Source organism: Sphaerodactylus townsendi, linkage group LG06, assembly GCF_021028975.2.
Source record: "Sphaerodactylus townsendi isolate TG3544 linkage group LG06, MPM_Stown_v2.3, whole genome shotgun sequence".
Lineage (NCBI taxonomy): Eukaryota > Metazoa > Chordata > Lepidosauria > Squamata > Sphaerodactylidae > Sphaerodactylus > Sphaerodactylus townsendi.
In genome coordinates, this window is record NC_059430.1 from 84,802,636 (window position 1) to 84,828,768 (window position 26,133).

General features: G+C 42.6%; 1 protein-coding gene across 1 annotated transcript in view; it reads right to left on the reverse strand.

The window, feature by feature from the left end:
• SLC2A13 (solute carrier family 2 member 13) overlaps window positions 1-26,133 on the reverse strand; it is a 138,208-nt gene that overhangs the window by 17,379 nt on the left and 94,696 nt on the right. The window contains exons 5-7 of the mRNA XM_048500126.1: window positions 25,008-25,171; window positions 22,781-22,901; window positions 3,495-3,620 (exon numbers count right to left, since the gene is read on the reverse strand). Of these exons, the coding sequence (XP_048356083.1) occupies window positions 3,495-3,620; window positions 22,781-22,901; window positions 25,008-25,171 (411 nt within the window). The remainder of the gene's footprint in view (window positions 1-3,494; window positions 3,621-22,780; window positions 22,902-25,007; window positions 25,172-26,133) is intronic.

A 26,133-nucleotide genomic window follows, 5' to 3' on the forward strand; every position in this document is an offset into this window, starting at 1 on the left:
GAAGTTAGGGTGGGGTTAGAACTTAGCATTATGTTGTAGTGAAGACAACCAGGGCTGCCCTATATCATTTTATCAAATTTTGAACCAAGATACAATCTGGGATTAAACAGACATATATACACAATGAAGTCAAGAAAGATGGGATATTCCACAACCATGGGAAAAACACCAGATTTGCAGAAAAAGATGTAATGTAAACAGAAATCCATTTGTGTGTTTTTTTTTAAAAAGGCTAGAAGCAATGTCTGCTTCCTTAAGAAAAGTTTGGCACTGAGATTAAATTGACAGATTTTAGTGGCCATTGTGGGGTTTTCAAGGAACCTGAAATTAATACAGCTAATAATTTCAAGCTTCAGTTAGTGTTGATGAAATGGGGGGGGGGAGAAAGTTAAAAAGGGGGAAAAACAGAAGAAAGAAAGGTAAGATGGAAGGTATAAGAATAGAAAATATTTTAAAAGAGAGGTAAAGATGGGGGAGGGGAACGGAAAATAGTGGTGTAGTGAGTAAATGTGGAGGCTGCCAGAGTAGAAACAAAAAAGAGCAGATAGATTGGTGGGTTGGAGAAATGAGGAGAGGCTGCAGAAACTCCTGGGGGAGAAGGGAAAGGAAAAGCAAGAGGGGGGGCATGAAACTCCCCTCCCCCAATGAGTCCTCATGACTCCCTCACTTATTTATTTACTGCAACAGTATTGTTAGGGCTTTAATAAAATTACAAGAAACAGCAGAAAGTTAGGATTAGGTTTTGTGGTAGTGATAATTAGAAAATAGGCTATAGAATCCTGAAGGGTAAAAAAATGGAGTCTGGTTCCTAAGTTTTCAGGCTTACTCTTAGAGCTAAGAAAAATTTGTCAAGATCTGCAACAACATGTATCAATGACCCCACTACAAGACCATCTGCAACTGTTAAGATTCTGTTTCTCACTTACAAACTGTTTATAGATTAGGTCCCTACTACCAATACAAAACTACATTTTCTGAAAGTATCTAGTTTTTGGAAATCATGGCCCCTTATGAACACAACAGTTTGCCCGAAACAAAACTGCAGTTCAACATAGCACAGCACTGCATGCTGCTGAACAGCTACTAATTATTCCCAGGGAGTTTCACGTTCACAACAGCCATCTGTGCATTTCATCAAGTGTTTCTACTAAATCAAAACAGGGATCTCAGAGATACATAGATTCTTTGAGTTCATATAAGCATGGCCTTTTCTTTAACAATGCTTGTGCCTCATGGAGTGGATCCACAACTCCAGTGCATTTTAGAACATAATTTCTGTCATGCCCAGAGACAAATTCTGCTGGGTCCTAGCCAGAAGTGGTAGATGAAACTCTGCTTTGACCCAAATCAGTCATCTTGGCTAAACCTTTCTTAAGAGAGCAACTTAAATAGTGCTTTCTTTTATTATTTTTAGCTATTCCTTCTGGCATGTCCTCCCTGTTCCTCCTACCACATGCTCCTTTACAATGAAATGAAGAGACAATAGTACTGCTCCTGTAAACTTTGCTCTGCATCATTTTGACACACACTTGTTCCTTTAGTTTTCCACAGCAGTCTTTATAACACAAACAGCCATCCTGGTAACTGTATGGTAATGACATCTCCTCTATTCTCTACACTGTAACTGACAACTGCAATTTGGAAAATGCTGTCAAATTCTGAATTGGAATTATTCACCTGATATGTGAAACGGAAATCTAGGATCACTTATAAAAAGATGAAACACTATTCTTGACAGGTCAAAATATATTTATTTCTGCTTGAACTGATGGCTAAAAGCTTCCAGTGTAGAATCTGCTGTGATTCTATAAAAGAAACCAGAACTGACAAAATGTCCCCATAGATTCATAAATTTGAATACTATCTTTACTCATCCATGCTCAACGTATACCATCTCTTTAAAAAAAAGTTGAAACAAAGGCTTTAGACTGCCTAAGATTGCTCACAAGATTGATGTCACACACACATAAGTGCATGCATAGCACAAATTACCTTTATTGGCATATAAGACTGCCTGACTAAGACTGCAGTCCTAAGAATATTTTCCTGGAATTAAGCTCCTTTTAATAAGAATACCTAAACATAATCCAAACTTGATATTGCATCAGGAACATATTTTAAAATCTTAATGATTCATAAGGATCCAGCATGGTGTAATGTTTAAAGTGTTAGATGAGGATCTGGGAAACCCAGGTTTGAATCCCCACTCTGCCATGGAAACTTTCAGCCTTGATCCTGGCAAGTATTTGGATGGGAAATCTCCAGGAAATACTAGGGGTGTGTATGATGCAGAGGCAGGCAGTGGCAAACTACTTTGAATACCTCTTGCCTTGAAAATCCTATGGGGTAGGCATAAATCACAGTGACTTGAGATGGTAGACACACACTCACAAAGATTCATAAGAATGAGCCCTCACACTAGATAGCCATTTCTGTTATGAAGAAAAAGGGGTACATTGAGCAAGACATTACAGAAGGCACTCAACACAGGGCTGTCATTTTCACCAGTAGCTCGGTGTTCATTTGAGTCTTCTAACCTTGATTATATGCTGAAAAGTACTGCATTTTTATTACAAACATCAGCCAGATAACATCAGAAAGCAAAAAAGCAACCTTATTAGTGTTCTGAATTTGTATAGCTGAGCCCATCAATACATACGCTTTATATTCTTTCTCATGGTTTTAAAACATTTGAACAAAGGTATAATTCAAAGAAACAACAAAACTTTCAGATGCAGCACTAGCTTCTGAGATACACATACCTGAAGAGGTGAGAAAATGGAATATTCCTTCAGTTGCTCTGAGATTGCCAATAGTTTCCCATACGTAAACAGGAAATTGTGCCCAACATATCTAATGATGAGCCTATGCATGTAAACACACTGGCATGTGTCCCCACATAGACACAGTATGAACAAACTCTATGCACACAGGTATGAAACTCATGTGTGATGCGTATGGACAGGTGGTGGTGGACCCAGTACAGTCACTCCTCCTCTGTGTATGGTATTTTTTTTTCAACACGTCGCACAAGCACAGGTTTAGTATTAGAAGTATGTGTCTGGGCTGTCTAGCATTCTGTATTAATTCTCATTACTTATGCCTCTTTCTGTCATTTCACTAGCTTTATGACCACCACACTTATTCAAAAGTCCTGGCTGAGTCTAGGTGCAGCAGTTATTAAGACTTGTTTTTTCTTTGCCACTGATTTTCACGGGGGAAAACGTGACGTGACCTTTAAGTGGGCAGTCAAAACTGATTCCTCTGAAACGTGTTTTTATTTTCCTAGAGACAAGAAAAATGAAAGCTAAATGTAATAATTTTTGACAAATGAAAACCCCTGGTGAATATTATGATGATGACGACAAGTGCTATTTTGAAGACTAATGTAGCAATCATACTTTTAAATACAAAATTATAGGCTCCCATGGAAAACTAGCGTTTAAATTACTGAGTGTCTCTGTTAAAATTAAGGAACAGCAAAAGTAACATACCTGCCCCAAGCAGCCTCCATTGCAGACTTCTTATTAACAGGAACACAGGAGGACTCCACAACATTCGACTTGTTTAGTTTGTAACAAAAGCCACAAATTGGATCCAGCATGCACCCATTACAATAACTGAAAGAAACAATTTTAAAAAATGACAGTGTAAAGGCAATCTTTATGGAGCAAAACATCAATTAATAACTAGTTAGGTCCAGATGGATTCAAAAGCCTGCTTTTCAATTCTGTGACATCTGACTGACAATGAAATACAATATTCCATCTCATGTAATTTAATATTTACATGAAATTTACATGTAATCTAATATTTACATGAAACTTCTAGGAAAGGTTGCCAAGGTTTGGAATACAGTGGCATTGATCTATAGATGTTACCAAGTTCTTTATAGATGTTACCAAGTTGCCAAGAGGAAATGAAAATTCCAAATCTGTAATGTACTGGATGAAAGCAAAACAAAGTGAAAGTCCGATCCAAGAGGTCAGTTAGCCGGCTGCAGTGCCACAGCCATGCTGCCCTGCCACTCCCATTAAGGATTCCTGGTGACATGGGGAGGCTTGCAAGGTGAAAAAGTCTCTCTGCCACTGAGAAGCGCCCACTAGACTGAATAGACTTACACCACCTTTTGGGTGGCTTAATTCTACAATCTTGGCTGATGGCATAATATGGCTAATGGAGGAAGCTGACTCTTCCCCCATCCCGCCAGCAGCAGGGGCACTGCATCCCAGCATCCCAGCGCTGAGAAGGGCTGTGGTGGCCACACACTGGCAGATTCACCCCTCCACTGGGGCCACATGCCACTCCTATGGGCAGATTCACCCTCCCTTTGGATGGTGCCATTAATTTGGACATGATGGTAGTACTGTTGATTGGCAATAGTATAGAATAACCTGTGTTTGACAAAATATCCCTTAAGACCAGGATTTGCGGTCATTGTATTACAACAGTGGGACACAATGCTGAGTTTGCATGTCCTACAGAATAATTTCCAAGCATGTTTCATGTCAGGATCCAGCCCTGACTTAGAAGGAAAACTTCTCAGAGGAAGATTCCTCAAGAGAAGGTGAGCCCCTCATAGTGTTGGATCTCCAGGGAGAGATCCGCTGCCCACTCTATCATACCAGGGTTCCTTTCACGATGTTTCAAGGTGGGAAAAGCAGTTCAGGATTTATCTACTTCTATTATCCCCCTATTCTATCCTAGGATTCTAGTAGCAAAGAAGAAGGAGAGACATGAGTTAAACCTGGACCAGAAGAGGAGCATCTGCTGAGTAGATCAAGGCATCCCATTCTTATGTCTAGCTCAGAAAAGGAGCATGGCTCTAAAGATCTCCATAGGACAAGGGATCCTATTCTGGCTACAGGAAAGGGTGGGATTATCATTTTTTCCAAATAAAGATTCAGTTAAGAAATCATAAATGCTGGTTGAACACCTTCTACAAACCAGCTCATGTACCAAGTTGAACAGCACTCCACTGAGACAGTTTCCAGTTCTCCATGATCTTGCATGCCTCCTTCTGGATCTCCCTGTCTCTTTCTCTAGTCCTGAACTGGCAAATAGCTCTAGCTCAGCAGCCTGCCTGGTCAGGTGAACAACAGGATAGTTGTTGATAAACCAGCTTTAGATAGTTTAGGAGATGAGTCCCTAATTGGAAAAAAATGACCCAACTACAATGGTATCTGAAGAAGTGACCTCTATCTCACAAAAGCTCATACCAGAATAAATGTAGTCAGTTTTTAAGGTGCCACTGGTTTGTTTTGTTTGTCTGCATTGGCTAGTACAGCTATCCCAGAATTTTCGTAAGACAGGAAATGGCTGGACTCCTTCCACAGTGGAAATACAACCAGATGATTTGAAACTCTCTTCTGATTTCCACATACACAGAATAGCTTTTGAGTAATGAATTCCAGGAAGAAGACCACCCTTGTCAATGTTTTTTTTTGCCACAAAAGCTGGCCAGCTCTAACATATATGAAAGATGACTGCAAGCAAAATCCCAATTTGAAAGATAATTTCTCATCCTGTAGCAGTAAATATTTCCTCTCTCAGTCTTTCCATGAGAAAACAAATGATAAAATACCCCTACAATTACCAATTACAGACAGGAAAGAATTAAGATATTATTAGATTACAGATTCATCAAATTTTAGCAATGATCATTAAGGCAGGTTTGGTCATCAGTGAAAATTGTTTATATATGCACAAGATTCCAAATGAAATATAAATCCATTATACATAAATTGCTTAAATTAACCTACATAGTAGTATCTCAAAGGCTGTGCCAAATACTAGCAAAAATTACTGATATTCATTTAGCTGTAAGGCTGGAACCTTCCTTCACAAATATCAAAGACAATTATTATTCTGTTAAAGTATGCTTACCAGTCGCCAAAAACATTAGGACTTTCAAAAACCTTATTAGTATCTTTAATTTCCTTTCCCAAATTATGTCCCTAAATTTGTGTGTCTAATATAAATTCAGAAATAAGTGTACCTATGTCTCCTCTAGACCTAGTGCTAAAAATCCTTGAATTCAGCACACCTGGAGATTGTTTAGAAATATATATATTTTAACGTATCTGAAGAATTCCATTTTTGTTCCAGCATCTTTACATTATTTAGCACTATTAAATGCATATGACACTTTCTAGACTCCAAGATGGCAGGACTTTGCTCTGAGGAGCTTACAATGCATTTTTTAAAAACCAGAATTGGATTCTCAATGTAGTTAGCAGTTCTCACCTTGGGAAATCTTTATTGTTAATAATTAAAAGAAGAAAGGTGTCTTTCCCTACTTTATGTACTGATACTGAATCTTGACATTCAAGATTTATTCAAAGTTTTTCCGTGAAAAGATTTAGGTTTTACGATGACCGATATAATCTGAAAGAAGATATACAGTTTGATTAAAAACTGCTCACTGAGTTAGAACTACTACAAATGCAAAGCAGAAGATCCTCTAATACTGGTATTTAATCCTAACTAGGTTGAATAAAATGTTCCATACACAGATCTGGTGCAGTGAATGTTTTGCAGCCTGAGTTGCTCTTTTTTTTTCAGTGCAGGTCTAAATGCAAGCAACGATTATACTCGCAAATGCTGTGGTTTGTTTTCTAAAGTGCTATCAATGTGTAAGTAGACCAGTGATTTGAAAAAAATTATCAGCTTATGTCATATAAAAAAACAACAGTTATTTATAAAGTCATTACAGTTAAATACAACACATTGTCTGGTGAAAGCAGTGAGAGCTGTACTGGCAACAAAATGGAAAGCAGACCACCCAGCCATCTTGAAACAGATGAACAAGTTAACAGAATATTCAACAGTGGTTAAGCTGACATCTTGGGTGCATAGTAGACTCTCCACAGAGTATGAACAAAGATGGAAAGGTTTTTTGGACTACTTAAATCAATGACTTGGATTATTAGACAACTAATGATATGGATAATTAGAGACAGCAAGGACTATATAGATCAGAAAAAACCCCACCGAGCCTGAATTTCAAAGTTTTTTGAGTCTTAAGATGTAAAATCGGATAACAAAAGTAAGCAAATTTCACAGTTGTTATTATGACTGATTTTAATTTTAAATTTACAGAGATTATTTACATGCTTACGGAGATTATTTTTAAAAATTGATTCAGTCCTCATTCTGTCTACTCACCCCCGTTCAACCAGGAGAAAAATGAACCCAGCTTCTTTTCAATTGGAATAAACATCATGGCCATATAACATCAGGAAAAAATAGTTTTTTCTAATCACAATACACTGAATTTAAGAATGTTGTGAAAGTCTATTTGCAAAAGTGGGGGGAGGGGTAATTTTTTATGGTAGATTGTATATTGAAGACCAGGGATGTAGGTATAGATTTTTATTGGGGGGGGGGGGTTCAGGGTAAAGCCCCGCCCCGCCTCCCCAAGCCCCACCCCGGCCTCAGTACTTATAAAAGCAGCTCTCTGAGTCCAGGGACAGCAGACTCCCCTGCCCCACCCCCCCACTAGATAGACTCCCAGCCGGCAGTCCCTTCTGCCCTCTTCTCCAGGCAGAGGTGTAGCTAGGAAAAATGGAGCCCGGTGCTAAATCTGAGTTTTGCGTGACACCCCCCCCCCCATGGGTAGACGCTGTGATGCTGGAATCCACCCCCAAACAGCATTACTTTCAATAGTGTTTAAACGAGGGAGCCCAAATTCTCTTTTTAAATCCACCTTACAGGGAGAATCTGGGTCCCCAGTTAAAACAACATTGAAAATGTTGCTGTTTTGGGGTGGATTATCCCCCACCCTGAAACATCATCACTTTCAATGTTTAAACTGGGGACCTCTCCCTTTAAATCCATGCCGAAGGGGGTGCATTTAAAAGGAGAATCTGGGGAAATTTGGGGGGTGCCTGCTGTCAGGCATGCAATTGTTAACTAGCAGCACCAAACTTTCAGAGTATCTTTAGGAGACCCTCCTGATGATACCACCCAGGTTTGGTGACGTTTGGTTCAGGGGGTCCAAAGTTGTGGACCCTCAAATGTGTAGCCCCATCTCCTATTAGCTCCTATTGGAAACAATGGGGAATGGAGGTACCCCCTTTGGGACTCCATAATTTTGGACCCCCTAGATCAAACTTCACAAAAACCTGGGTGGTATCAGTAGGAGACTCTCCTGATGATACCACCCAGGTTTGGAGAAGTTTGGTTCATGGGGGCCCAAGTTATGGACCCTCAAATGTGTAGCCCCCATCTCCTATTAGCTTCCATTGGAAACAATGGGGGATGGGTGCATCCCCTTTAGGAGTCCATAACTTTGGACCCCCTGAACCAAACCTCACCAAACCTGGGTGGTATCATCAGGAGAGACTCCCAACAAATCCCTGAAATTTTGGTGCTGCTAGCTTAAAAACTGTGCCCCCTGCAGGCTAAAAATAAAAAAACACTTTAAAATACAAAAAACCACAAACGGGGGGGGTGGAGCTTCAGACATGTAATGGGGGGGGTTGAACCCAAGAACCCCCCTTACCTACATCCTTGTATGAAGACTGTAGAACTGAATGCCACCCTTGCCCCTCCCTGTAAAGGATTGGGTGTTGGAACAGATTTTGTAGTATGGCTGTCATTTGTGGCACACAGGAAAATATCTCATAAAAAGATTGCAGCCCTGCCTCCACTAATTCCTTCCAATTACTGTATAGCACTCACCTTTCCTCCCTAACTGGCAGAGTGGGCTAGAGCCAGTCACCTTCTGGGCCAATGTAAGGTTATTTTACTTCATGAATCTCATGGAATTTGATCAAGGTGCTAGTTTTAGCTTATAAAGCCCTACATGGCTTAGGACCTGTTAGAACACCTCTCCCAGCATCAACCTACTTGGACACTATGCTCTGCTTCTCTGCTTGGACACTATGCTCTGCTTTTTGGGGGTGACAACTAGAGGGAGGGTCTTTTCAGTAGTGGCCCCTCATCTTTGGAATAATCCCCCTACTGTGGCATGCCTGGTGCCAAATTTGCCATATTTTTGGTGCCAGGTCATGACAACTCTCTTTGAGGAAGCGTTTAAAGATTTCCCTATTCTTTTAGGGGTCTGACACTTCTATTCTGGGCTATATTTTTGTTAACTGTATTCAATGGCTTTTTCTGGTTTTATATTTTTGTTTAACTTACTTATTGTAAGCAGTAAAAGTAGACAACAAAAAAGCTGGATTTTTTTGGTGGGGAGAGAAGTTTTGAGTTGTAAAGAGCATGTCAGACTCCTGCAGCAAAACATGCACGGTGATTCAGCTCACATCCTTTTCTTGCCTAGAATCCACACTGTGGGCTGCAAAGTCAAACATCTCCAGGGATACTACCCAATTGTGATTTGCAAAACTTAAGTAAAAGTGTCTGGGAAACATTTGCTACTGAGAAGGCACTTTAGGAACCAGAACATGAGCAACTTGAGGAACAGTAACTTGTTTCACAAAGTATTCTTGGGGTACTTGGCATTATGGACCACCACCACCACCCCCCCCCCCCCCCCCCAATATACCTATCTGGTACTGAATTTGCTAAGCTTCCTTCAGAAGGTGAATACTCAGGACTTTCACTGAGCTTTCACAGTAGTTAAAAATGATACTACTCATTTAATTTTGAATGTGTGTTCGTAAGGTTACTGCATATGTCTGTGGCTTGTAAACAAACTGAGAGCTTGCACTGATTTAAAAGCGTGCAGTATAAACAGAACACAACATGTTTCAAAATCATATGCTGTGCATGTTGATAAGATGGACTGAAAGGACATAGCTAAAATTATTGTTCGTGAAACAATGAGACAAAGAGGGAAAGATTATCGTAAATCGAAAGGACTCCTCAGAAACTACACAACCACATCTTTCCTACTGTCACTTGCATTCTCTTTTATGCACACGAACAAAGCATGTGATTGATGAGAAACAAACAGCATGCTAGAAAGCTTTTACAGAATTCCAGAGTATAGGGACATGGGGGGTGGGGGGTTGGGAAGACCTGGAAATGCTGAGATAGACTACTATTAATGATGTAATTATGTTATCTGTTTCAGAAAATAGCCATTGAATTAAGCTTTGCAAGAAAAAATAAAATGTATAGGATAATAGTTGCCGTAAATATTTCTGCCTCAAATCATCCCAATGGCAGAACAACACAATATGTTCCAGGATCTCCGTCATCCGCCTTCAAACTTCTGTCTGAATAGGGAACGCTCACAAAACACCCTTCAGTAACCCTAGACCAGACCTGGGCATTATACGGCCCGGGGGCCACATCCGGCCCGCCGGATGACCCTGACTGGCCCCCCTGCTGTGCTGGGGAGCGAGGCATCTTTGAAAGCCCTGCAGAAGCCGGTTGCCTTGGCTGCCGGCTTCTGGGGGGCTTTCAAAAGCGCCTCGCCCCTCTGCCTTTTGGCCCGGCCCTCCACAATATTTTCTGTTTCTTATGCGGCCCCATGGAAAAAATAATTGCCCACCCCTGCCCTAGACGGTAATGCATCCAGCCTAGCGAACATGAATGATCTTCTATATTGATATACCATTAAAGTTAAAGACATATTGTGGAAATAAATTAGTGGTTTTTAAGGCAAATGTGGCAGCTGAGCATACTCACTGAGCTCTCTCCTGTGTACTACTAAAATCAAGAGATGTAACCTTTGATTTGATTTTATTCATCTTGCATGTTTTATTGGGGCTAACACCCAACAGTTGCAATCTATTTACAACATCGCTTTCCCAAGAGGACACTACTACTTATCACATACGAGCGCAATTTTCCACACAGGAAGCATAAGTATTGCCTAGTACTTCCTAACCAATAAGGGTCTACTGTGTTGGCATCATTTCAGTTAGAACCTGGTTTATTTTATTTAAAAGATTTTTATGCTACCTTTCCACCATATCAGGCAGCATAAAAACATTCAAATAATTAAAAATACAATGTATCATCGAAGGCTTTCACAACCAAAATCAATTGACTGTGTGGGCTTTCCAGGCTGTGTGGCTGTAGTGTGGTAGTTTGTCCTCCTAATATCTCACCTGCATCTATGGCTGGCAACTTCAGAGGAATGTCATGATGAGATACATTTCTCAACACATCACACTGTGACATACCTCTGAAGATGTCGATCATAGACGCGGGTGAAACGTTAGGAGCAAAACCTACCAGAGCTTGGCCACATAACCCAGAAAACCCACAACAGTCAATTAGAAATACAGTTAAAATATAAATACAATTACTATACAATTCAACTAAAAACAAATAGAAGAGGGGCCAGTAACCACTATTGGGGGTATGGCAGATGAAATAAAGACGTCTTACAGATGAAAGACCTTTCATCACTTTTCTCCTCTCACTAGTACCCAGTGAAAACCCTATCTATGTGTTGCTATTTTCCAGACAATTTGGACACCTGATCCAAACACACTTTTAGTACCATATCACCTATTCTGTTGTGCGATTTAACGCAAACCGCTAATAGCATACCAAGCTCTACAATACAACCTCTTACCTTATATATTGTATATTGTATTCTAAACATTACAGATGATTGGACTTTTATATTGAAATTTATCCTGTTACCCTTTGGAAATTTAAATTAAATTAGGACATTGGATAAAGAGAGAAACATGCTGAAGAAAGGTTAAATATGAGTACCTGAGAACAGCTTTGATTAGTTAGCCAATTTCAGGATTTTTTATAAGGTCATCTTTCAGTTCTACAGCATGAGATTTGCAATAGAATTTTAATGACATTTTGACTACAGATCCATAAAAAAGTGATCCAAACATGTATTTGTGCTTCACTTTAGGATTCAGCTCTTCTGAATTTTGCATGGACATTACTGAACTCTAATTTTTCAGTTACACTAGTCTTCAATATTTGAAGATAACATAAATTATGTTCTAAAAGACAGAAATTGAAATGAGTAATCACTTTTAAAATCACTTCAATAAAGATACAGTTTAGTCTTGGAAAATGCTTGCTAGTCCTTCTGTTGGGGAAGAAGATCTCCACCCCCACCCCCAGGTTCTGTTGCCTGCTTCTGCTTTGAGCTATGGCAGGGAGATGTTTTTTAAAAAGGTGATGTTAATTGAATCCGTTAAGTCACTTCTGGGAAGAACCTGGAAGTGACATTGGGAATCACTGGAAACTCTAAATACTCTATGGCATAGACATAGGGTCACAGTCAAAATTAACCATACCACCCATGTTTTTGCTCCCAATTCTCCCGCCAGTTGCCAGGCTCAGCCAAACAATCCTATTTTGGAAGCATCAACAAATCAAAAATAGTTCTGGTGGGTTTTCCGGGCTGTGTGGCTGTGGTCTGGTGGATCTTGTTCCTAACATTTCGCCTGCATCTTCAGAGGTGTATCACAGAGGGAAGTCTGTGTGTAACAATGTGTAACAGACTTCCCTCTGTGATACACCTCTGAAGATGCCAGCCACAGATGCAGGCGAAATGTTAGGAACAAGATCCACCAGAATACGGTCACACAGCCCGGAAAACCCTTCACAACCAGCTGGTGTGAACTGTTCTAACCTTTTTTCAACACCATTTGTGATTAGGAACGTTGTGCTGAAAGCATGTACAATACTCAAAAAGTTGTCATTATTTCAGTTATATTATTTCAGTCTATTACTAAAGTCTATTACTAAATTCTCTATTGCTTTATATCATAATTAATTTACATATTAATATTTAAATTGAGGATGTCCCACATTAATTTGTTCTGAATGTCAACAGAACTTCTCCGTTGTGTACTATTTGCCCCTCAAATATCCTACACTTTGATGGAAGGTCTATATGCACTAAAATTGCTTTTGTAAGCTTTGAAAGCCATTCCACTGTTAACATCTCGCTTTGGTTCTGTTTTCAATCTTGCTCTGTAATGGAGAAGAAATCATGTACTGGTGAAAGGAGATGTAGTCAATCAACATACAACCATCACACAAATGAGAATGTCACACTGAGCTTCTTTGGAGAAACTTCACAGAAACCTGTTTATGAAGAGGCAGTATCTATGATATTGTTTTTTCTGACAGTTCATAGGTATGCAGAAATGCATATGACTATTCTGATATGCCATTACTATACTTGGAGTAATTATATATTTAATGGACACAGTCAAGTATGATTGCTTTGCAAGATCCCCAGCTATCACAGCTACCACCCCTCTCCACTAGCACTCGCGTAGCGACAAATTGAACTCACCAAAAACCCTACCATGTTTTATCTTCAGATGACTTTTTAAGACTTTACTTTTTAAGATCTTGCATAAGAATGAAACCTTAGAAGAAGAGTCAGTGAGTCTGTCTATGTGGCTACCTACTGTGGAACCTCTGTTTTTGTCGGTAATCTGTTTGGAAACACCCAATGAAAACCGAAACCGATGAAAACCGAGGCTACTCAGTCAGAGCAGGAAAAATGCAAATGTCATAGCGAATTTGCGCAAAATCTGCAGCAAATTTCATTGGCACGCCAACAAAATCTGAGGCGACTGACGAAAACTGAGACAAAAAAAGGCTGAAAACAACCGACGAAAAACGATGTCATCAATAACCGAGGTTCCACTGTGTATATCTTGCTCTTTATCTTTAAGGAGTCTTAAAGTGGCTTACAATCACCTTCCCTTTCCCTCCCCACAACAGGCACCTTGTGAGGTAGGTGAGGCTGAGAGAAGTGTGACTAGCCCAAGGTCACTCAACAAGCTTCTTGTGGAGGAGTGGGAAAACAAACCCAGTTCTCCAGATTAGAATCTGCTACTCTTAATCACTACACCACACTACACTAATCTGCTTTATTGAAATAATAGCCATGCAGAGTTCATTCCTCCCAGAAAGTGTCTACTGTTTATTAACTACATGGGTGAGATGATACAGACATTTAAAATGGATATTTATTTTTATTTTTGCTTTCATATTAGCAAAATGTATGATAGAAAAGAACAGGAAAGATTCCAAGAATATCTCTGTGTTGGAATGTAGACATGGGATATAGGTTCCTGTTTAGGTAATTTGTTGATTTCCCTTAATTTACTGACCATTCATCAGTCTTGGCTTCTGAAGCCAAAATATACAGTAACCCTGGGCACGAGGATCATTTCCCAAACTTTAGCCATACCTACTGCAGACATAGGATCTATGTATTTTTATTCAAATAAAAATTGGGATGTTGCTAGCAAGAAAAGGGAAGTTACAGGTTCATTACAAATTTTGGATAAATTGAAAAAATCTTTATCATTTAATAATATGATTGGTCAAACAGCAAGATTTGAGTCCAGTGGCATCTTAAAGATCAACTACATTTCCAGGGTGTAAGCCTTCCAGAATCAAAGTTCCTCTCAAAAGCTTATATCCAGGTATTTAGCTTATATTGAGTTCATATTCAAGGTTCTATTGGACTAGAATCTTGGTGTTGTACTGGAGACCACCTGAAAATATTAATGAACAAGTATATCCTGTAATATTCCTTTATGCAGACTAAACCCCTTGAGAAAAATAATTGGATCTTGACAAACATTTGTGAAAAAATGCCAATTTTACACTGTATCTCTTAGAGAATGGTCCCAAAATATGCCTAATACTCACAAAGGTGAGATACTAAGGACAGGCAACTTGCAGTACTTGTACCAAAAGATGACATGATAGACTTTTTTGCATGGCATGGGGATAAGGAACCCTAAGAAATGACACAAGGACGATCTGCAGCACAAAGGGGGAAATTGGTAGAAACTGCCAATTGAGTCTGGATCCAACCAGTAAGGACACTAATTGAGTTCATATTTTAAATGCAGACCAATAATTACTGGCTCTGGAAAAATTGCAGCTGAGAGAGATATAAGAAAGAGCTGTAATAAACTGACTAGTTTGGATACTGGCAGTGTTCATGGAGTCAGCCTGGTCACACACAAACCCCATAGCGATCTAGCTTATTCTGGCCCTAGCTCACTGTGTCCCCCCTGAAACCTGAAATAAACCAGTCAGCAATGGCCAGCAGAATTTCTTCCATAAGGCATTACAGAAATACCACCAAGAAAGCTGCATACATGCTATCAACAAGTCAAGCTGCAGGAAAAGAGCAGCTTTTGATCAGATGAACAAGGCAGAAATCTTTTTCTGCTTACAATTCTTTGTCATCTGTCTCTCCTTGAAAAGAGGCTTTCAATCTCCCCAACCCAACACATGTTTGATCTGCTTGTACATCAGGCACAAGACACTTATACATTTTGTTTACTCCAGAACATTTAAAGGTGCTCAGGATATGCTTGGATTTTGTAAAGAAACGATCTGAATTTTAACGTGCTTAACCTTTACAGGCACTGGGTGCACAATTCTCTCCCTATGAGATTATCCTTAAACACTGCCTTTTGCCAGGAGGTGGAGACCTTCCCGTTTTGTCTGGCATTCTCTTGCTAACCCTCCTTTTAATTGCTTTTAAAGTTGACTTTAATGTCTTTTTAAATGTTCACCACCTTGATGACCCTAATTTATTTTATTTATTTAAAACATTTTTATGCCACCTTTCAACCCACTCAGGGTCCACAAAGCAATTTAATTTTATCATTTAACTGTATTTTAATTGTTAAATTGAAAACCCATAAACACACAGCACCATAAGGAGTGCCAATTCTTTAATTGTAGGTATGCCAGTTCATCTTCTGGAAAATACATCCATAGAGAGAAACAGATGAATCTGATCAATCTCCCTGGGGAGGGAGTTACAAAGGTTTAGTGCCATGGCAGAGAAGGCTCATTCTTCGGCCACCACCTATCTAGCCTGAGGTGATGGGGCAAGCAAAGGAGGGCCTCCAAGAATGACCAGAATGAGTCAACAGGTTTATATGGGAGAAGGCAGTCCTTAAGATATACTAGTCCCAGATCATAAACGGCTTTAAAGATCAATGCCAGCAACTAGAAATGAGCCTGGAAGCAAACTGGAAACCACTGTAGGTAGAATAAGACTGGAGTGATACAGTCCCTACAATTCATTTCAGTCAACGCTCTGACTGCAGCATTCTGTACTAACTGTAGTTTCCAGGCAGTTTTCAAGGGCAGCCCTACTTTGAGCTCATTGCAGTAATTTAATCACAGCGGCAAGATCTTTCCACCAAGGAAGGGCCACAGCTGGCTCATCAGCCGAAGCTGGTAAAAGGCACTCCTAGCAACCACTATCTCAGGTTTATCCAATAGGAGACCTGGGTCCAGGAACACCCCCAAACTACAAACCTTTTTCTTTACATTCTCACCACCAGTAGCACCTCCGTTTTGACCAGATTAGGTTTCAGCTTGTTCGCCCTCATTCATTCTATAACTGCCTCCAGGCATCTGTTCACGGTTAGTACAGCCTTCCTGGGATCTGCTGGTAGTGCAAGACAAAGCTGAGGGCCATCTGCATGTTGGTGGCTGATCAGCCCAAATCTCTGAATGACCCCTCCAGCAGCTTTACATAGACGTTGAAAATCCAGCCAGAATGGCAGGATACAAATGCTTTCAAAACATAAATAAGTAGTAATTTTTAATAAATGAAAAGAATTAATTATATGATACATTTGTTTCCTAGGAACTGCAATCTGAGCTCTAATTACACAACTGTGAATCCTGCAATTGATTAACTCCCACCAAAAGGTGCTCCTGAAGGTTACAAGATTTTCTGGATTAGCAACTGAGGCAGCATGAGGTAAAATAACTCTGCAAAACTCAGAAGCCCGCCCGCTCTGTGTCACCAAAGATGACTCCCATTTGTATAAGAGACTCTTTGAATTCAACCAAGAGTAACAAAAATTCCTTATACACTCTAAAACATTGGCCATGCTGGCAGGGGCTGATGGGAATTGTAGTCCATAACATCTGGAGTGCCAAAGGTTCGCCACCACAGCTCTAGAATAATGAGGGATCATCTATGAGGTGGTTCTTATTCTCCACGCAGGGATTGTTAATTTTTCCTACCAGCATGGCCAATTGGCCATGCTGGCAGGGGCTGATGGGAATTGTAGTCCATAACGTCTGGAGTGCCAAAGGTTCGCCACCGTGGATCTATGATCAAGTTGCACAGAGTAGACAAGCAGGTGTTCTAAAGATACAAAACATTATATTAAAATGGGCCTTGGCTGAGATTTTGCTGGCTTTCCTCAAATAAAACAAAATATTGTTAAAATGTAAGAATATCTTCATGGAGGCCTAATCAGTACTAATGAAAAGCTGAGGACACCCTAGGTGAATCAGACCATGTAACAGAAAAAAAAAAGATCTCTAACGTGTTTTGAATACAACTCATTGACTAAGTTTACTGTACACAGGTCTAGAAGAACCTGAGGAAAACGACCCATTGGATACTCACCGTGAAGGGGTCTTCTCCTGGGTGGTCATAGGCCATCTTGTTGGGTTCCTCCCACCCACTGTCGAAGAGGCAGGAAATCTCTCTTGGGCACTTCCTGCCGCCAGTTTGCGGCCATTTTAGCCCAGTATCTGACGTGCTGAGTACACTCACAAGACAATAACATAGCAACAGATAACAAATAGAACAATAACAATAACGAGAACAGCAACCCATGAAGGGCCTGAGAACAGTAAATTGGTAATATACAATGCAAGGATCTCTGTGAACACTAGCTAAAAGGAGCACGATATTAAGAAAGGAACAGAACAGGGGGGCCAAGATGGCCTACGACCACCCAGGAGAAGACCCCTTCACGGTGAGTATCCAATGGGTCGTTCTACTGGATGGTGTAGGCCATCTTGTTGGGACTCCCCAAGCAGTGCCCCCAAAGGGTGGGTTCTGTTAATCTCCAATAACGTGCTCCAGGATTCTCCTCCCGAAGGAGGCCTGCAGAGTTTAATTTATAGTGCCGGACAAAGGACGAGGGGGAAGCCCAGGTGGCAGCCCTACAAATCTCCTCCAGCGACACATGTTTAACTAATGCAGCGTTGGTCGCTGCACTCCTGGTGGAATGTGCCGTGAGCCCCCCTAGGGACTGGAAGGTTATTTGCCTTATGGGCCTCTGCAATTCAGGCTTTGAGATTGGAACTGATGGCTGCAGCCGACATGGCCTCCCCTTGATGGGGCGGCGCCACGTTGATGAACAAGGCTTCAGATTTTCTAATCTGCTCAGTGCGGATAAGGAAAGCCTTAAGGGACCATCTGACATCTAGATTGTGCCACAAGCGCTCCCTGGGATGCGTGGGCTTAAGACAAAAGTTAGGCAAGACAATATCCTGCTTCAAATGGAAATCAGACGTTACCTTAGGCCTAAATGAGGGGTCCAACTTCAGCACCACCTGATCGGGGAAAAACAGACAGAAATTTGGGTTACTGGTCATGGCTCTAATCTCCGAAACTCATCTGGCAGATGTAATGGCCACTAAAAACAATAATTTCATTCTTAACCATCTGATGTGAATACTCTGTATGGGCTCAAAGGGAGACCTTAAGGCATCCAGGACTACATGGAACCTCCATGAGGGAAACCGATGGACCATGGCAGGCTGGAGCTGTTGAACTCCCTTCAAAAACTTCAGAACGTCCGGGTGCCTGGTGACTGGCGTCCCCTCGAACTCGGGCAGAATGGTAGCCAGGGCAGCTAGTTGGCGACGAAGTGTGGAAGCTCTGAGGCCCAAACTGAATCCTTTGTGCAGGAAATCCAGAATATTAGCTGGAGAAGGCATCTTGGGGTCTATGTAATTCCACCTTCTCCATCTAACAAACGCCTTCCACGAAGAGTTATAGATGTTAATGGTGGAATTCCTTCGAGCTGCCAGCATGGTGTCTACGACCTTGTTGGAGTAGCCTCTCCGCCTTAGCCTTCGCCTTTCAAGTGCCAGGCGGTCAGATTGAGGCACCCGGGATCCGGATGAAGGATCGGACCTTGCGACAGAAGATCTGGCCAGATGGGAAGCTGAAGAGGTGGATCTATGGACATCTCTTGGATCACTGAGAAATCCCCCTCGGTCAATACTGCTGAGAAATCCCCCTCGGTCAATAATGCTGCTGTTGGACTCGTCTGAGAAGCCTTGGAAGGACGGATAGCGGCGGAAATGCATAAAGTAGACCTGGTTTCAGGGGACCGAAAGCGCATCTGTGGCCCATGCCCGAGGATGATGGAATCTGGAGATGAAGGTCAGGAGCTGCGCATTCTCGGAAGTGGCAAACAGATCTATGATCGGATGACCCAATCTGGAGATTAGGAAGTTGAAAACTACCTGATTCAGCTGCCATTCTGAGTTGGATAGCCTGGTATGGCTTAGCCAATCCGCCTCTGTGTTGAGGCAGTCCCTGGAATGTTTGACCCTGAGGGATGCTAGGTTGCCTTCCGCCCACAAGAGAATCTTGAAGGCTTCTTTGTGTAGACTAGAGGACCTGCTTCCCCCTTGATGGTTGAGATAACACTTGGCCGAAGTGTTGTCCGTGTGGATGACCACGTGGGAGTTCTGAATCCACTGTTTGAAGGCTCGAAGCACCAGAAAGATTGCCTTGACCTCCAGGACATTGATGGGGGGCCTGAGCCTGTGAGCTGGACCATGAACCCTGGGCCACTTGAGAGTTGAGTTTGGCACCCCAACCCCTGAGGCTGGCATCCGTATAGATGTGCATCTGTTGCTGGGGTGTGAAGACCTTTCCCTTGGAAAGGTTGTTCCGGTGGGTCCACCACTTGAGGCTCATGTGCGTCAATGGAGAAAGGGACAAATGTTCATCCTTTTTGAGCGTAATTTGTTTGGTGAAGGGGCGTAGAAAGGCCCGCAATGGCCTCGCATGCATGCTCCCCCACTGAATTAAGTCCATGGTGGAGAGGAGAAGGCCAAGAAGGCTGGCTAACTGGAACAGCATGGATGACCTGGCTGACAGTACCTGTAGAGCAGACGTCTGTATCTTCTGCACTTTGTGGCTGGGGACGAAGAGCGCACAGACTGAGGTATCGATCAGAGCCCCCAGATGTTCCATCCTCTTTGAGGGGACGAGTGTGCTCTTCTCCTGATTGATGATGAACCCATAGGAGGACAGGAGGCTCTGTACCCGGGCGACATCCTGTGTTGCCTGACAGTGAGACCTGGATCGGATCAGGATGTCATCCAAGTAGGGGTGGAGATGAACCCCCTGCTGTCGCAGGAGGGCAATAGGTGCCACCGGGACCATGGTAAACACTCGCGGAGCCGTGGCCAGCCTGAAGGGAAGAGCCACATATTGATAGTGATGGGTCCCTATCACAAACCGGAGGTACTGGTACCGGGCTGGATGGATAGGAATATGCAAATAGGCCTCGGCCAGGTCTAGGGACATGAGGAAATCCCCCTGCTGGATTGCTGCTACAGTAGACCGAAGTGTCTCCATGCGAAACCGGAACCGTCGAAGAAAGAGATTGACATGTGGGAGATTGAGTATGGCCCTGATGTCCCCGTTCTTCTTCGGGACCGTGAAGAAATGGGAGTAAACCCCCCTGCCCATCTGGTCCCTCGGTACCGGTTCGATGGCGCGGATGGCCAACAGATGATTTACCGCTGACAGCAACTTGTCCCTTTTTTCTGGTTTGGAGCTGATCGGGAAGGGGAGGAATCTGTCCTTTGGTGAGCAACGAAACTCTAGAGAGTAGCCACGTGAAACAATCTCAAGGATCCAGGAATCCACATGTGGTCCTGTCCAGCGATGGTGAAAAGACAGGAGTTGCCCGCCAACCAGAAGACAGTCAGGCCTTGTTGTTATTGTTGTTGCTGCTGCTGGAGCCTGGTTTGAAAGACTTGGTTTGTCTTCCCTGGTTCTGAAAATTGGACCTCTTCCGAAAGGAGTTATGCTGGTTCCAGCTGGATCTGTTTTCCTCCCGGTTGGAGCGAAAGGATGATCGAAACTTCCGGAATGTAGGTTTGGGGGTGTAGCACGGCTTATCAGACCTCACAAAACTGGGCATAGCCTCTCTGTTATCTTTGGTCTGCACTAGGATGCGCTCTAACTCCGCGCCAAAAAGAATCCCAGCCTGAAAGTCAAACCCGGACACCACATTCTTAGACAGGGTGTTCGCTAGCCAAGGTGGGGCTTTTCAAGACTTCTCCTCCTGGATCACCGGATGCCGTGAGCCATGGTGCGATGATGGAGGTAAGTGAGGGCGGCCCAGGGAAGCTGCCGGGCTAGGGAAATGACACTGGTGCATGAGAACTCCGCCGTGGTTCCCTCCCTAATCCCCCCAGTCCCAAGTGCGGAAAAGGAATGATAGAAAGTAACTTCTTCAACCAGACAATGGTAGCTCTGGCTACGGTGGCAGAGGGGGCAAGTATCCTATGGAGCATAGCTATGCCCTCGTGGACCCTGCACAGGAGCACATCTGACTTTTTGTCCATTGGATCCTTCAAGTTGCCCTGTCCATCCCTATGCACTAACCCCCCCAGTATAAAGGGCTGAGATGGGGCCGTCTATGAGGGTTTTTTTTAATAGGCTGGACAAATGATCTGGCCCTATATATAAGTTCTTATAGGCTGAGGGAAACCCTTTCCCAGAGGCAGGAACAATCCATTCCTTCTTGATCTTGAGCTCAAATGACTCTGGGAGTGGAATTTTTTTTTGTACATCCTCCTCTACAGGGAAAATGGAAGGAAGCCCTTTGGGACAGCCCTTAATGGGTTTATTGTAAGAGGTAGCCGCCTTGGCCCCAGATTCCTCTGCTTCTGCAGAGTCCCTCAGGTCTAAAGCCGAGATGATTTTGGCCATCAGGGTAGCAATATCCTCAATTTTAAAAAGTTGCTGGGAATGCTCAGGGGCCTCCTGAACCTCTCCCTCTGGCTCTGAGAAGTGGTCAAGAGTCCAGGCCTACCTCCCCTTCACTAAGGCCACTCCTATCAGTGGAATAAGGGAAGTCCTGCAGCAGCCTGGACCTGGAGTTCCTTCTAGGGGATCTGGCTCTGGAAGAAGAGGAGGGCCCATCCTGTAAAGGTAAATGGTACCTGCCCACCTCCCTCCTGATAGAAGCATTCATGAGAGCCACCAGACTCTCGGGGGAGAAATTAGCCCATTCAGAGAGCAGAGCAACCACCCCCTCCACGGGCCCCCCAGGCCTTACAGCCTCTTGCCTGGTAGACAGACCCTCCGAGGATCCTCCAGGCGCTTCTACGGTGTTGCCCACTTGCGGAGTCTGGCAGGGGGGAGAGATGGGGCGAGGAGAAGAAGGTGCCTGGGGCTCTTCCTCGTGCTGCGGCTGAGCACGGTTATCTCTCTCTTCCCCCTTGTGGGTATGGCACCTGACGCTCGGCTCCGCCGAGGACGCATGCCGCCATCTGTCTACCGACGGTCCGCTCCGCTTGCCAGACTGACCGCTGGTATGGGAGCTGGCTGGCGATGCCTCTCACTCAGCCCTGAGGCTGTTCAGGAAGGAGCGTGAAGCTCTAGCCAATGGCCTGGTATTCTCAGCAGCAGAGCGGCAAAACCCCTCTCTCTCAGGAGAAAATGGCGCCATAGCCATTCTCCTGAGGCGATGAAGCTTTTGGCGGGAAAGGAGGGGGAGCACAAACAGACCACAGAATTGCCGGACAGACGAGTCCCTGAAGAAGGGAAGATGACAAACTCCGACAAGCGAAGGAATCCACTCCAAAACGACACGAAAATGACAAAACGGAGCGGAGACTACAGAACTCGGCAAAAACCCTGCTTCCTCGACTAGGCAGGAAAGATACTGGGCTAAAATGGCTGCAAACTGGCGGCAGGAAGTGCCCGAGAGAGATTTCCTGCCTGTTTGACAGTGGATTAGAGGAACCCAACAAGATGGCCTACACCATCAGGGAGAATAAGACTTAAAAAAAAATCATAGCCACTCACCTGTATTTTGTGCAGCTAGAGTTCTGAGCTGAAGGGTCTTCAGGATTAAGAGTGACCTGTGGTGAAACCTGAGCTGACAGCAAAAATCCCAAAGCTAGAACAAGAAGAGCAATGGTAGTGCCTATGATAGAAAAAAAAGTACTTTAATCAATCAAACACTATTTGAACAATGCAAAAGGTGTTTCTCTGGCAGAAAAAAATTATCCTATGTAATTCAGCTCATGTGAATGGACTATAGCCCCTGCAATAATGGCTCTCTTACTGGCAGCTAAATCTTTAACAGCCATACCATGGGTCAGTTCTAATGCTGTTTTAGACAGGACCACCATGTCAAGAGAGCCAGAGTGGTGAAGTGGTTAAGAGCCAGTTTTGATTCCCCATTCCTCCACATGAGTGGCAGACTCTTATATGGTAGACTCAATTTATTTCCCCACTCCTATACATGGAAGCTTGCTTGGGCTAGTCACAGTTCTACAGAACTCTCCCCGCCCCACCTACCTCATGAGGTGTCTGCTGTGGGGAGAGGAAGGGAATGTGTTTGTAAGCCCCTTTGAGTTTCCTTACAGAAGAGAAGGGGGGGGGGATCCAAACTCTTATGATTATTATTCTGCTTTTGATACTAGAATACACTTCTAATACTTCATGCATCCTGAAAGTATTCAGTAACATCCAGCAGGGAACACTTGACATCTTTAGTCACAACTAGTAGTAGAGTTGATCCTGTTGAGAAAATAACTGTTAGGCTATGACTAGCAAATGTCCACAAAGGGTTATTGTATTTAAAAATATGAATTATCAAGATGCTATATACTGGCTTTTGCTTAAGACTCATTCACCAAGCATAGGCACTTTGCTTTAGGGGAAAAGGTATTTCTATCTTCCAAGATGTCACAAAATAAATTGGATTTTTGATAGAACTTCTCTTCTTGCCCTGAGACATGCCAAAGCATGTTGAAGCACTAGAACATCTGACATATTGGGCCTGAAATCCATTCTCTCTTAGTGAGCTATGCTAAGTGAAATAAGTCAGTAACATTCCTCCTATACTTTTGAACGGGCTTAAAATTCAACATCCTTGCTTTCAGAAAAAACAACTAAGCAATTAATACATGAGAATTCTTCATTTTTGGCTGCAAGTCAGAATGAAAGCCACATAATTATTAACTAAAATGGGGATACAATATTATTTCTAAAATGGGCTGTATTCATCCTGTAGGTTCCCACTAGTTCTGCATGGTATTGAAGAATCGTGGTTTTTTAAAAAATTGTAATTCCAAAATAAATAAATCAAAAGCAGAACAGAATAAAATGTATGGATACTCTGGTTTCTCTTCAGATCGTAGAATTCTTTCTCTAGATGCTCTTCCATTAACAGAAGGGCTCCTCCCATGAGCAACAAGACAGCCTGATTTCAGCAACATCTACATATAGTAAGTTTAACATAGTGTCTTACTGCAACAAAATGTAAATGTAAAACAAAAGTTTGGTATCACATTTTAGTACCATCCCTGACAAGATAGCCAAGGCAGATAAATTATATAATCTTTGCAACTATATATTTTTAGTAGCATTCAGTTTTCAGGGGTCATTTTGCTTTAACAAGGAGAAACATTTTAACATTTTACAAGAGGCTTTACCTATTATACCTTCTTTATTTTACTCGAGGGAGTTAAGAAGCCATGTTTTTAAAACATTTTATCCCATAATTGGCAGCGTTTTCCCACTTACCTTCTGTTGCGTGCTACTGTAGCCAAGTAGCGCGGGGTCCCCCGGTACTCCCCACTACAGGGGCGGCGACAATGCAGCCACCCTGACGCTGCCGCTGTCGCGCCCCCTCAGTGCGCGTCATTCCTGCCGATCTTCAAAACGGTGCCTTTTGATGACCGTCATGGGGAAGCCCGGGCGCGCATCAGAAATGAGGCTGAGAGTAGCGAGCGGCATAGGGAGCTCATGGTAAGTGGGGAAACGCTCTACAAGGTATGTTAGTGCAACAGAGACTGCTGAAGACCATGCAGATACTTCACAAAACTTCCGAATGTCCCACTTTTAAATCCAGTACACTTCTAAACCCAGTACTCTGAATCACACATCACCATAATATTTTGGCAACTCATAGTTCAATTCATGGATAAAATATTTCCATTTTCAAATCTTCTTTTTCATAATGTCTCTCAATACTACACACTCAATGAAGATTTCCATACAGTTCTCCAGTTTCAATACATACCTGCTAAACTTCCAAGTGTGAGTTTCCTACGGCCCACTTTTTCAACCAGCCAAACTCCAACCAGAGTGAAAATGAAGTTAGTTAATGCTGTCACAGCAGCAAGCCAAATTGCAAGCCGGTCATCTTGAACACCTGACATCTGCATAATAGTAGCACTGTAGTACCTAAAAGAAGATGAAAATAAAAAAGTACTACCACTGATTTCTAAAGAAAATGGTGACAATACACAGGTTTTCACTTTGAACCAATCAATAAGACTTTTCTTTTACAAGGAGCTGCATTTTGCCTCTCAAGAGTATTAAGAAACTGAAAAGGAATTTTCAATAGCAACTCTTAAATTAGAATTTACATTTCCCCACATCGAATTTACATTAACAGGACATGAATGTGCATATGAATTAAAATGTTATTTACTTTTACATATTTTAAAATAGTTTTTTTAAATTTCTTGTGTTCACCCAAATTGAACTCAAGGAAGTTTACAATAAAGCAATCTATTTAAATGGTGCTCTTTGAGCTTCAACGTGCAGTAGCTGCATTTAGACATGGTATGAAGTAGACCAGAAAAAACTCCTTTCAGTAGCAAGATCTCTGACAGTTAATCACAGACATACTAAGAGGCAACTCAAAATAACTGTGGAGTTTTTGGAATTGCAGCCCCATAACTAGCCATATCAAATATTTGCTTAGACATGGCAAATAAGTAGAGGAGACCATTCAAAATGAAATTCAAGGGCTTGCCCTTGCCCTCAGCTGATTGCCATAAACTTTAGAAATTGCTCAAAATTGCTCAGACTCATGGGACCGCTTCACTTTATATAAAACCTTACACGGCCTCTGCGTTCAGCAGAGGCCAATTTGCTGGTGGTTCCCAGCCCCTCAATGACACGGCTGGCCTCCACCCGGGCCAGGGCTTTTACGGCCCTGGCCCCTGCCTGGTGGAACACTCTTCCTCCAGCTGTCCGGGCCCTGCATGGAATCTTGGAGAGTTCCAAGAGGGCCTGTAAGACCGAGTTGTTCCACCGGGCTTTTGGGGAGGCCAGCTGTTGAGGGTGAGCGCCCTCTTTGTCTTTCCCTTTTAACATCTTGGGAGCTGTAATTAGATCTACCGCCCCCTCTCTGGGAG